This window comes from Mesocricetus auratus, unplaced genomic scaffold (assembly GCF_017639785.1).
Source record: "Mesocricetus auratus isolate SY011 unplaced genomic scaffold, BCM_Maur_2.0 Super-Scaffold_100015, whole genome shotgun sequence".
NCBI classification, from domain to species: domain Eukaryota; kingdom Metazoa; phylum Chordata; class Mammalia; order Rodentia; family Cricetidae; genus Mesocricetus; species Mesocricetus auratus.
Window position 1 is genome coordinate 51,950,544 of NW_024429198.1, and position 14,689 is coordinate 51,965,232.

At 37.8% G+C, this 14,689-nt stretch overlaps 1 protein-coding gene across 1 annotated transcript in view; it reads right to left on the bottom strand.

Moving 5' to 3' along the window:
- The window catches only part of Ccdc178 (coiled-coil domain containing 178), a 388,724-nt gene that overhangs the window by 23,649 nt on the left and 350,386 nt on the right, over nt 1–14,689 (bottom strand). Inside the window, exon 23 of the mRNA XM_040757896.1 lies at nt 12,594–12,728. Coding sequence (XP_040613830.1) covers nt 12,594–12,728 — 135 coding nt within the window. The remainder of the gene's footprint in view (nt 1–12,593; nt 12,729–14,689) is intronic.

The window sequence follows — 14,689 nt, forward strand, 5'->3', positions numbered from 1 at the left end:
AGATAGAGGCTACAAATCCTAAACCAGTAGCTTTAGTATTTAAATTTGTCTTTTATATAAATTAAAATTTAAAAGTGTTTGTCTGCTCATTTATTTGACCTCTCTCTTTCCTTCAGGCTTAGATTTAAGTTTTTCCTCTAGCGTTTTGGCTGTCTTCGAAATCGTTTATTGAGGTTTGTCCTACTTTTAGACAACTGTAGAAGGAATATGTATATGAGGAAACTACCTCTGTGCCTTTACAATTTCATAACTATTGTCCAGAATCATCCACTTAAGTATTTACAAAAACTTTTGAAATTATGTAAAGAAAACTATTACAGGCAGGTCATTTGAGGGTCAATTCATTAAAGCTTTTGAGTAGAAAATGCTGACAAACAATGTAACCATCTCTTTTTTCCTGCATCAGGTTTGAAGGATGCTTTCTGTTAGAGATGACTGATCTTGCCTTTTGTTTGTTCAACTAGCCCCTTAGAGATAGTTTAGTGTCTTATGGCCATCATTGCTTCTGATGCAGCATTAAAATTAGTTTTTAATTTTGCGCCCTGCAGAATTGGTTCTATGATTGTTTCATTTATATTTTGTCTCTAGGAATTTTTTATAATATAAATGAATGTGAATTTTTATGTCTATGTCTTTTGGATAGGGAATGCATTTTGACTTAATATAATCTGCAGTTAATATTTTAACTTCATGACCACATCAGCTTTTAGACATTTTAAGGATTTAGGTGTGCCCCTTAGTATGTGATGAATTGAACTGTATTACTACTATTACAATACCTGAGAAGCAAATGCTATTATTTTGCTATTTGGTTTGTGAAATGAAAGGTCATGAATGATTTCCTGAATACTGACTAAGCATAGTTTTCTCCCGGAATGCCAAACTTAAATGGCAAATGTTGTGGCATTGTTGATGACTTAATCTCTTATTTCTCACTGTCTTCCCCTGACATAATGAAATCTCAGTAACACAGAGAAAATTTCCAGTACAGAGCTGATCTCCAATGGTCAAAATACCTGAATTTAATACCTGCCTCTACTATTAGATATTGACAACATGCTCTACCCTTCTGTGATTTGGTTTTCTTTGAAAAAATAGGGTTACTATGACCGAGTGCCATAGAGTTCCTTGAGAATTATATTAATACGAGTGCACAAAGTACTGACAATAATGACACACAATAAGGACTACATGAGTACTTCCTTAAAATCAAAATAGCCAGTAGGTTTCAGCTGTGTAACCCTAGCACCCCACGCCCCCTGTGTTTTAATTTACTCACTTTCCTCATCCTCTGCCTTTCTTCCTTCTATATCCAGCCAATTCTAGAAACTTTGTCCAAATTTCACCTTTGACAAAGATATTCTTCTGAATTCAGACCTAAGTAGTTCTCTCTGGTTTTTTAGCCAACCATAACAGTTATTGCCCACACTTGATTGCTCTTAACCTTGTAATAATTATTTTGTAATATCTTATGGAGCTAGTCCCTTCAACATTTAAGATATAGTTTAGGAGTGATTCCTTTGAGGAAGGCTCTCTTCCCTTCCCAGATTGAATTCTTTCTGCCTTTACATGTGCTTATACAGTGGGATGTGGCAGCCTTCTCTGGGAGATCACAGCTCTTCGGGGTTGGAGATGGTCCCTTGTATTTGTGCACCCCCAGTCCCAGTGTGTACTGAAATGCCTTTCACAAAGCAGGTCCTAAGAAACACATTGGAGTGAGCTGATATTCCTCAGTGTAGCTTTAGATGGCTAAAGATCAAGGACCGCAGTGTGTATTGTGTGTATCATACTTGCATTCAGTAAGTAGGGAGTAAATGCAGTGCTTCAGTATGTTATGGTAATGCACTCCCTCAATATCAATCAAAATAACATTCTGGAGGCATAATTTTGCCAGGGAAGGATAATGAGATAGTAAGTCCTAAAGGTAGGAGTATGAAGAAATGAGCTAAAATCCCTTTCAGACACCATTTTCTGAATCTGAAATGATTTTTCGGCAACAGGCATTTGTTTGTTAGCAATAATCAGTTTGCGATGAGAACAGAATGCTGATTTTACAGCTAAAGGAAGATATTTGGCTAAAATGTGATTCAATAATTTTACTGTTTTAACTAAGAACATTTGTTTAATTCTTTCTGTTTATATGCTTATGCATACTTTAAAGGCTGCAGCAGGAGTCAAAGGCATTGAACTCAGCCAAGCATTTCTTTCATTATATTATATGACCAACAGTGTTGTGTACCTAGATGGAGTTTCTTGAATTCTCAGGAGTTTGAAGTGCTGTGTAAAACTTGGAGTTGCAACATTTAATTAATTAATTAATTAATTAATTAATTAATTAATTACTTTGTAATGAATTCACAGCACTGAGGGTGGGACCCAGGACCTCACACACTCTAGGCAAACCCTCTGTTATGGAGTTGTACCAGTCCTTGCTTTGTAAGCTTGTGGTTGTTAAAATGTTGCAAAGTTCAAATAGATTTATGTATAGTTGGAAACATTTTGGCAAGAATCAGCTGTGTATTCATAATTGCTCTATTTTAGTACCAATATAGGACAAAAAGAGAAGGATTTGAGTTATGGGAGCAAGTTGCTTATGATGGACAGGGGTTATAATATATCTCATTTCATGAAGTACGTTGACAGTAGGAGACACACTTGGTGTGTTTTTGTTTATGTATACAGTTGCATATGTGTGTTCAGAGGCCAGAAGACCCACTTTGGGTTTTGTTCTTCAGTCCTTTGCATTTTCATTTTTCTTTTTAAAACACAGAATTTCTCACTGGCCTGGAAGTTACTAATGTCGGTCTCTGTCTCTCCAACTCTGGGACTACACGTGTGGCCTGACCTCCCCTCCCTCTCTGCATATGGAGGTGTGGAGTCTGTGGACTGAACTCTGGTCTGCGTGATCATATGGCAAGCAGTTTACTGCCCCAGGCCAGCTCAGCAGCCCGAGTCCTGATGGTACTAACCTGCCAATCAATCTCCAGTCTCACTGCTCACCTATGCAAACCTCAAATCTGGTTATTCAGAACACCTGTTGGAATTTTCAGTTCTACACAGAAAAGGAGTTTTAAAATAGTAGTTATATTTCAAATATTTATTTACATAAACTCTAATGGGAAAACTTTGCAGTCGTCAGCAGGAATGTGAGGTAGCTGGTCACCTCCATGGGCAGCCTGCAGAGCAATGGGTTCTGGAGCACAGCTCACTTCCAGATTTTATCCATCTCAGACCTCCAGACCATGAAATGGTGCAGTCCACCATTAGGGTGGGGATTCTCACCTTAATTGAACTAATCTAGACATCTTCTCACAGATGTGACCAGAGGTTTATTTTCCCTACAGTGAATCTAATCCTGTCAAGTTAACAATGGAGATAAACCACTGAAGCCTGACATATTTTTCCAAAATTCTCTCATTTATCTATCCCCTCTCATGTTGGTGGATATTTACATCATATTCATATTGTTTCTGACCATCAATACTGTTACTGATGGAGGTATTTCTCTAGTAAAAACTGAAATAGAAGCATGTACAGTTTACATTTTAGTGCAAGAAAAATGAAATAGATGAAATATGAAAGTGTACTCCTCTGAACTTTTACCATTGCTTGTCAATATCTTTTCAAAAATTGTAAAGGTGTTATGATCGAGAAAAAGTATTTTTTACTTTCTAAATAAAGGAAAACATTTAATTTGGGTGGCTTATAACTTTGGAGGTTTAGTCCATTGTCAGCATTGTGAGACATGGCACATGCAGGCAGACGTGGTGCTGGAGAAGGAGCTGAGAGTTTAACACCTCCATCTGTAGGCAACGGGAAGTGAGCTGTGTGCCACACTAAGCATAGCTTGAGCAAAGGAGACCTTAAAGCCCTTCCCCACAGTGATAGACCTACTTCAGCAAGACCATACCTCATAATAGTGCCACTCTCTTTGGGAACCATTCTTTTTCAAACCGTCACATTCCACTCCCTTGCTTCCAAAGGCTTGTAGCCATATCATAATGCAAAAAATGGATTCATTCCACTTCAAAAATCTCCACAGTCTGTAACAGTCTCAAACCTATTTAAAAGTCTAAAGCTCAAAGTTTCTTTTGAGATTCATGCAATCTCTTTACTGTAACCCCTGTAAAATCAAAATAAAAAAGCAGATCACATGCTTCCAACACAAAATGACACAGGATATATATATATTGCTGTTCCAAAACGAAGAAAAGGAAGCATAGTGAGGAAATACCGAACCCTAAGCAAGACTAAAAACTGTCTGGGCAAACTCCAAACTCTGCATCTCCATGTGTGATGTCAAAATGGTCTTCAGATCTTCAACCCCTTTCAGCCTTGTTTCCTGTAACACCCTTTTTTTCTTTTGGGATGGTTACACTCCCTGTTAGCAATTTTCCTTAGTTGGTATCCCCAATGCTCTGGCATCTCCAACATCTTGGGGTCTCCAAGGCAATCCAGGCTTCACCTTCACAGCTTTACACAATCTAGGCCTCCATTCAGGGACACCCAAGCCACAAGGCTGGCCTTGGGGGTTTTCCTTAGTTAAGAAGGAAAATTCCATAATACCTGTCTTCTATGTTCGACTCTAAAGCCAGAACAACGTGCCTAAAGCTGCCATGTTCTGCTGCTTGCTGGAGCTGGAACATGGCCCCTTGTCCAAATACGTCTTCACCAGCTTTCTGTTTGCAATCGTTTCCCTCACTGCCTGGGCTTGACTTTCCTGAAACTTGCTCTGTAGACGACACTGGTCTTGAATTTAGAGATCAGCTTGCCTCTGTTTCCAGAGTACTGGGATTAATGGCTTGTAATTAAGTGATTTTGCTATTGGACAATTGATTCACATATTCTGAAATTTGCTCCTTTTCCTATTGGGTTATATATTTTATGCTGATTTAAATGAATTCTTTTTACTGCTGAGTCACCTCTCTTGTTCCCTCAGATATGTTTTAACAGATAGGTTTGAATTGTAATTACTCTATGATCCTAATTGCTACAGGTTCAGTTTCTTGTGCACTCACATGGCAGCCTAGAATCATTTTTAATTTCAGAGGTATATGCAAAAATAAGTAACTTCAAATATATATGATACATTTTTCATGCCTTCTGCAGTTTATATACAAGTATTCTTTATTTTATAAAACACATTGTTTTGTATGTTTGGGGAATTTACTTTACACCTCAGCTAGCAAGTGAATAGTCTATATTCAAATGTCCAAACTCATGTGAGGTTTTCCCAGAGTCCTTAGGATCATTGCCTGTTTGTAAATAAAGTGTTATTGGGACACATAGGATACATTCATACGAAACTGACCATGGCCTTCCTGTGAAAAAAAGAGATTGTTTAATTGTATTTATGGTTTTACTGTTTAATGAGAAGTATTTACCAATCATTGTATCATGTTTTACAGGTCTTTTTGCATCAATGAGTTCTTCTAATTCAATGAATAAAGCCTTTTGATTTGTTTTGCTATAGAGTGGTATAAATTTCCAATGTCAACCTGACACATTGTGTTTTTCTTACAAAGTGTCAAAGCTACTCTTGAGGATTTATTTATAATCACCTCAAGCCTCACTGAAAAATCTTGCTTGGATTTGAGTAGGATTTTGTTAAACTTATGAACTTTTAAAATTTGACATTTTAAAAAATTGGCATCTTTTCAATATAATCCTATGAAAGGACATATATTTGCTTATTTCCATATTTTCAGTGGCTCTTTCTGAAAGGATTGAGCTGTCATTTTCTTTGCTTACTCTTAGGAGCTTTGCATTTCAGGCTGACATGTTAAATAACTATCTCATTAGTTCTGATGCTTCCTGGTGGGTGGATAGATGGCTCAGCAGTTAAGAGCACTGACTACTCTTGCAGAATACCCAGGTTCAGTTCCCAGCACAAATATGACAGGTCACAACCATCTGAAACCCCAGTTCCAATGAATCTGATACCCATTCCTGGCCTCCACAGGCACCAGATTCTTATGTTCACTTTATATACATGAGGACAAAACACTTGCACACATAAAATAAGGATATATAAATCTTAAAACATGCTAATGCTTATTCTTTTTCTTACTAACAGAAACATCATCATCATAATAAAGATACTTTTGACCTTTTTTATACAGTCTTTCTGCCTCATTTACTGTTTTATGAAACTGAAGGAATTTTGTTGTATGTTATGTTGTTGCTTTATTATTAGAGTAACATTGTTGCTTTTAACAATTACTGCTTAGCATATATTGAATGAAAGTATAGTCCTTCCTTTTGACCATTGTTTATATTAAGCAACATGGATATATTTTCTAAAGTTGAATCCTTAATTTTGATACATGACACAATATTTCTTTAAAGAAGGAATGGTAATATTCTTCATTAATAATAACAGTGACATCATCACCGAGAACTTTCATGGTGTCAGTTTCTGTTCTGTTTTCTAAGGGTTAGCTGGTTATTCTTTATATATATATATGTATAGTAAAATAGGTAATACTATAATATATTTATGATATAAATATTTTGTTATGTATTCTTATGTTATTATATATATATATTCTTCTATCATACAGTACATCTCAATTGCCATTTCTCCTCACTCCACTACTCCTAGTCCCTCACCCCCACCTCTGCTCTCTCTCAGATCCACTCCTCCTCTACTTCCCTTCAGAAAAGAGCAGGCTACCTAGACATATCAACAAAACACACCCTAGGAACTTACAATAAGACTAGGTACAAACCCTCATATCAGGGCTGGACAAGGCAACCCAGTAGGAGGAAAATGATCTCAAGCATAGGCAAGAGAGTCAGAGACACCCCTACACCCATGGTTAGAAGTCAAACACGAACATGAAGTTACACAGTCATGGCCTGTACACAAGGACGTAGCTCAGACCCATGCTGACTCCCTGAATGTTGCTTCAGTCTTTCTGAGCCCCTATGAGGCATGGTTAGTTGATTATGTGAGCTATGTTCCCAACTCTCTTGGGATGGAAAGATGGTTAAATGTTAGGCTCACAACCAAAACATGCTAATATTTTTGTAACAATAATTACTAAAGAAGATGTTGTGAGTATGAGAGAAACTGGGTGGTAGAAGGAGTTTGAGGAGGGACATGCTGTAAATAGCGTACTCATGTATGAAACCATCAAGATATATTAAAATAAAATTCTAGAAGTCATAAATAGCTCCTATTTTGATTGTGTACTCATTTATTTTTATTTGGATTTCAACCATATGTTATTTCACATATTCTGAAATTTGTTATTGATATGTCTCAATAGATGCTTTTTATTCATAAGAAACACAAATTTGAACATAGTAATAATACTTCTGTCTCAGCTTTTCTCTGTTTCTTCTTAGACTACAACTTTAATATTTGCATACTTCTTTGAGAATTTCATATATGCATACTGTATTTACATAATTTCCACCTTCCTCTTCTTCTCCTTCAGCTCCTCCCATGTCCCTTTCATTTCATATCAAAATTATTCACACACACACACACACACACAATTTATGAAAGCAACAGGGTCCATTAGTGTTGTTCTTACATATATGTACTTAGGGCTGACCATTTGGGATTGGATAATCTATCAGGAATCTTGTTGCCAAGAGAAGACTGATTCTCTCCCTCGTCAGACATTGATTGCCTATTGTGGCTCATCAAGAATGGGGCCTTGTGATATTTACATGTTTTTTTATTTGGTTTCCATTTGCTTTAAATATATAACTTCTAAATAGCATATATTTTGACTTTATGAATAAGCTGCAAGTCTGTAGCTTCTAAATGCATTGTGGAACTGTTTATAGCTATCCAGTTATTAAATATTTATCCATATTTTCTATTTTTATGCTGGTCTTTCCTTTTTACCTGTTGAATTATTCAAATTTTATGGTATTGATTTTTTCTCAAATAGCTTAGCAGTGATAACTATTTCTAGACTCAGAAAATATTCTTAATTCATTATAACTGCATTAGACTATCTTTTATGCTACTACCTAAAATTATTTGATATGATTTACTCAGTTTGTCAATAATCAAGTGTAATATATCTGTTCATATTTTAAATCTGTAATACATGTGTTTTCACAATTTCTTTCATTTCAAAAAGAATGCACATAGATATTCTGTTATATCATGTGGATAAATTATTTGAGTTTTTGTCCTCTCTCTCTCTTTCTCTCTCTTTTTCTCTCTGTGTGTGTATGTGCATTGTTGTATATATATATATACATACATACATACATGTATGTATATATATTCTGTAAATGAATTGATTGGACACATTATTTATGGGCAAGCAGTATTCACAGAACAATATAGTGAGCATTTCTATTTATGAATACAAAATTATAGGTCAGGAGCTGGAAAGAAGGTTTAAAGCTTATCACATTTAATCTTGATCAATTCACAAACTCAAAATTTTTCTGCTCACTATGTTTTGGGACTCATAATTAGTTTAGGTGGAAAAAGATGAACAAAGAAGAAATAATTTCCAATTTCAGAAAGCTGGCATACTGGTGGGTGGAGGGGTGTTGACATGCCAAAATATATGTGTGTAGAGGCCATAGCCACATTGTAGGAGGAGCAGGTGCCCTGAGCTGAGCTTCAAAATGTTCATCCCCACTATGAATCTGCAATACCTTCTTCCTTTTTACACCTGGCTGTGTCTGCCTGGTTGAGTAAAAGCAATGCATGCTTGACAGAAAATGTATTCCTATTGAGCCCAAAGCTGCCTGCTAATCTTTCCTATCCTTTGGTCCCGTTGCAGGCTTCTAAAGATCAGCAAAACATGGTAACCTAGTACTCTGGTCCTTAGACGCTTACCTTCCAATCCAGCTCATTCTGTGCTTCCCAGTCCACATTTCCCACATCCTTTTCCCTGTCCTTCTTATTACTGCACCGTGCAGCAGTGCTGGTGTACCTCCAAAACTGTGCTTCCTACATTGAATAAATTACTATGCATGCATCAAACCTAAGAAAAATTATGATTGAGCTTCTCCTTTCAGAAAAATGTACTTCCGCCTATGTGGTCCAAGGTCACATTTGCATGTGTTGGCTGCATCTCTGTCTTTGAGTGATCCATCAGTGCTCAGCCTATTTGCTAAACAAGATGTGAGAGAGGTACTATACACTACAGGCTTATGTAAATTAAGGACAAGAAAGAAAAAGAGTTACAGGAAAATGAAAGAAAGGAACTTTGTATTGTTACATATATGAGGTCAAGACTATGTAAAAATGTTCCCACAGTATTAAAAAAAGCATAGCATCCTATATAGTTTTTGTTTTTGTAGAAATTCACTTTGGATCCTATCAAAATCATGGCCTACCAATATATATGGTTACAAAGTCAAATACACCAAATCTTTATTCTGGTTATCATTAATCTTCCTGGCTTCTGCTTGATCATGTACATCAAAAGCTTACTTGATCCTCCTGGTTTTCTGCCACGTACAGATCTGCAGCCATGGCCTTTTTGCAGCCCTGAAAAAAGTGCTGTGAGGACAAAGCAAAGGGTCCCTCTTCTTTGAGTTGCATTTATTCACCATCACTCATATACAATTAATTTTTCAAAAGGCACAGCAGATGATGTCCTCATCCAGTAGTTCACTAATACCTTGCAGCATCATTTTAATAATCATTGAGAAACAGAGAACATTTAGGTTCCCTGACATCACCACAGAGTGAACCCTGAGATCAGGTCATCTGCACATGCTAATCAAGTATGTAGGCTGTTAAGCCGTTTGTCCTGTTGAATCAGATGGAATCACTGGTAGCCAGAGGCTCCTGTGCAAATGTATTAGGTGACCCCATCATGGTTTTCTAGATGGACATGATAAGTGAGGTCAAGGTAGACATTCAAAACTGTCCAATGTGGGCAACTTATTATTATACCCCTAAGATATGTGAGGAAGAACGCTGTCCTTATCACTGATACAGTAAAGCCCTGGGGGAATCTTAGAAACTTCTGGAAACTAGAGTGCAGTGGCAGGCATAGAGAGTCAGAAGGTGAAGTGCTAGAGTGTTGTGTAGGGGACAGAAATGGCGACCGAGGTCAGTGAAGGCTCGTGGCCTGGCAGAACTGGGTCGGTCTGGTTGACCCTGGAAGGTTTTCAGGGTAAGTATCCTCACTGAGTCAGGTGATCTTTAGCAGGCAAGTGAGGGAGGATATTGCTAAAGGAAGAGTGCAAGTAGGAGAGGGAGAAGGAACTAAACAGCAAACTCTGTGAGGGGTAGAAACAGATCCGGGGAGCAGCCTTGCAGAGTGCTGACACCAGGAAGGCCGGCAGGAAGTGGGTCCTAGGGAATGGTGTGTACCGTGTTACCCAATTTAAATCTGACATCCACACGAGGGTATGCTGGCCTGGTTTTGTGGTATGATTTTAGAAGTTGCAATTTCATTTTGAATGGAAGTTAATGTTTAAACATTCTAAACTGAAGGCATCTATTGTAGAGAAAAAAAAATGGAGCCACTATCTGTCCATACTCAAATACACTAAATCCAAGCCTAGCTCCCTGATATGTCTCTAGACACCATCTGAGTTTCCCCCATGTCCCAGACCATCCCTTCACTTCTGGATTACTCAACACCACAAACACAGATGACTGGAAATCACTGTTGTCAGAGAACATGAGTGAAGATTGCACAAATCCATGCAACTAATATTGGGGAAAGGGGTCTAGATATTTATTTAGAGAGAGCAATAACTTACACGAAAAGCTGGGTCAGTGCTCTATGGTCTTCAAACCATGGCCAGGATCCAAGAGAATGAGTGCCTACTCCTCTCCCATCCTCTTATCCCTCAATCCTTCCATATACCTGTGACCACACCCCAAGGGGGTTTGATCTCTCCCTATACATGAGGATGCATTTCTAACATTAAACAAGAACAAAGGTGACTTGAAAGTTATAGGTAATCACTCACCTTACCAATATTCTGATGACATTGTCAGTCTTTGCAAATACATCACAATTCACAGTGAGAATTTACAATTTGTAAGATTTATAAGAGCATGATTACTTAGGGAGAAATTTGGAATTTCTCTAAGACACTAAGTCATGGGAACACCCATAAACCACCATAACCTGAGAAGGGAAGCACAGCCATCCACATTTATGTTCATTTATTTTAAATGATTGCTTATTTATTTTCTGCCTGTATCTTAATATCTTAATATGCTGTAGGTTAACAGTTTTTTTAAAAAAATGAAAACAAGGTGCTTCTCAGTTCTCAACACATGCAACAATCCTTTGTGTGCAAATTTCCATTTAAGGTTTTCTGTACCAGGCATCACTTTTTAAAACTTTAGTTCCTTCTATTTTATTTCAAATTTTGTAGCTCATTCTTACTAGAACCAATACACATTACTCACAAGGAAATGCTAAAAATAGTTACCAAGGAAAAGGGAATTTGAAATTGTTTAGTATTTGTGGAAATTCTTTGAAAATTACTCTGCTTGTTGTCAAAGCAGCATAAAGCACATGTGTTTGGGGTTTGGTGTTCATAGCTGGCCATGCCACTTCTTGAGACTGTGGTTCTAATAACCACAGTGCCATGCTGTGTTTAATGGAACAGGCAATCTTGCATTCTTTTGTTTCTTATTAAAATAAAATACCATGTGTTTTCCTTTGGGATATCATGTTTAACACAATTTACGGCATGTTCAATGGTAAAACGTTAGCTTGAAACAACCTCGAGTAACATCCTACCAAGAGTCTTCACATGACAGCAGGGGTTTCTCAAGCATTGCAGACTCATAAAGACCAGCCGGTCATTAAATGCTTTTCCAGATTCAAACACAGGCAGCAAAACATCACATGCATCTGGAAGGACAGTTACATTCTAGGCCCAACTGCTAAAGTTTTCAAATAGCGTCACTGCCATATATACTTAAAAGGATGAACCAAACAGAAGAAAAGCTATAACAGGTAGACAGGACAAACACAGTCATGCTTTCCACAAAGTATGCTTGGTATCAAAATATCTTCAGAAAATCATCATGAAAATTTTGAAATCCAAATAGTGTTGGCAGAGCTCTAAGTGTGCAGGCATGAGGGTCTGAGTTTGGACCCTCAACATTCATGGTAAAAAAAAAATTGGTTCAACCCAATAGCATATCTCTAAGATCTTTGCTTAGGGAGGTGGAGCCAGGAGGATACTTGGGGATCAATGACCAGCTAGTCTCTCCCAGTCAGAGCTCCAGATTGCATTTTCGTGAAAGATTCTGTCTTTAAAAAGGGAGAATGATAGACTAAGACACACTGTATGGAATGTAGTGTATCCCTGCTTCCCCCACCCCAGTAGAATGGCGTTCACAAAGCTTGGAGGCTGGAAAGCACATTTTTAATAGAATGTATGTATAAAAATCCTCTCTAAGGTTGGAGATAAGTCAGTCCAGTCTCCTTATTCCCTCAAAGTATGCATGGCATGTGTTTTCACTTGCCGAATTCATCCTTCATGCAGCCCTAGTCTATCAAAGAGGTTAAAAATTTATAGAACTCTGATGGGATATGGTTTCAATGCTTCATCACACACCCCGCCATTTACTTTCCAATCTAGATCAGAATAATCTTGCCGCTTTCCCCGAAGTCACCTACCTGCACTACTAATATTTTCTGAATGCTGTCCTGGGAGTCCCCCTGGAACTTGGCCAGCCTGTTCTGGTTAAAAAGGATCACCAGTCCGAAGTATTCTTGCCATTGCTTGTCCAGCTTTTCTTGCAGCTGACAGAGCTAAAGGCGACAGGGAGGGGAAAAACACAAGTCAGGGGAGGAGAGGAAATTAATGACACTGTTCAAGAAGAATGATGGAGGAAATACAGAAAGCAGCCAATGGCCCGTTCCGCACTGGACGGACCTGACAGGAATTTCACAGTCTCTTGATTTTTCGGCCCACTCATGTGCATTCGTCAGAGACCAGTCACATCTGGCCGCCAGGATGGGGGGTTAATTTTCTCTAAATGCCTCAGCAGTTTTGTTCTAGCTGAAGCAAACTCTGTGACTGCAGAGCTGATGAGTAAAATATTTCTACTTCGCCCAGTTTAACTCAAAACCGATAGCCTCAGGACATATTGAACCTCTCTGTTTAAAAAAAAATCTTTGACGCTTTTTTGAATGGCATATCAGGTCAAGCCAAAGTTTAAGAAATGCAACCTGCAGACTTTGATGGACATCCCTGCATCTTTTTCTTACTCTTAAGGCTTACTATGGCTGACGATGTGTGCGTCAGAGCATGACAAAACCGAGGAGAATTAACTTAGCCATCAACTGCAGAGGAGAGGGAGGAAAGCAGGGAGGGAATTTCCAGCTAGGACTCCGGATTAATCTGCCTCCCTCTGATCACGTGACATGGAAACGTGTCAACATTAAAGTACAAAAGATGTAATGTTGAGAAGCGGCACGTTTCACTCAGAACCTGCAGAGAGAAGAATTTTCTTATGGGTTCTACCACACAGGAGAGTCGAATATAAAACCATCAGCAGCTTAAACTAGAAAAGCAGTGGTTTCCCAGGACATGGAACTCTTTCCTTTCTACAGTTACCATTCTGTAAGAATTACTATGATGAGTCTGTGTTGTAAAGGGATAAATCTAACAAAATAAACAATAAACTCCATTTACAAAAGGCCCCAATAGTCACGTATTATATTCTGCCACTGAAAACTCTTTTGGGGTTTGGTAGCAACACTTAGTGTGCTTTGCAAAATGGAAAGAAGCAAGTCTATAACAAACCTCAAGTCCATTTAAATTTCTTTTCATTCCTACAGTAAAATCTGTTAAAATATGGTTGTTATGGGATCAGAGGTACACGAATGAGACACATAGCAAGACATCCAAGAAACTATACTTGAATTTTAGAGATCTCACCAAAACAGTCTGGATAAGGTGATTTTAATTGCCTGATGCTGTCTGTGAGTTTTTTTTTAATCAATAACCTCACTAGGCTTTATAACAAGCCCCCCCCAATTTAAGCTCATTTCACAGAAAAAACGAAGACACCACTTACTATGGGTTAATTTGTTAATTTAATATTAAAAATACCCTTAAAGACACATCTCTACTTAGTTTATGATGCACTACGCAATCCAGAATAAATTTGGGATAATTTTGGATATTTTAGAGTACTAAAGTCTGCAAATTAAAGATTGCCATTTCTTTGGAAAAGAAGTTCGGTGAAAACTTTTGCTGAAAATTGCTCTTTTGTAACATAAGCTAAGTCAGATAATTAATGGCAGGTGGTGGTCTATATGTTGACATATGCATTACTACCTTCGGAAATGGTAGTTTTCATTTGATATGCATACAAGTACATGCATGGTCACAGTCACAGTATTACAACTGTGGTAAGGACAGGAGGAGGATGTAGGTAAAAATCGTGCAGTGATATCCCCTATGCGGAAGGAATTGACAATAGGGTGGGAGGATGGGGAGGGATGGTGTGGGGGTGTGGGAGGAGGTGAGGGAGAGGGAACTGGGATTGACATGTAAAACAAGCTATTTAAAATAATTAAAAAAGAGAACACATTTCTGAAAAAAAAAAAGAAGTTAGTCTTGGTCCTGTATCATCCATGGTATGCATCAATGACTTTAACAACTTGTCAGTTTGTATGGACAGCATTGTGCATAAGAGATCTGTATTTAAATTATAAATTACTTTGGTGTGAAACTGGACAAGACTAGTGAATCCACCAAGGAG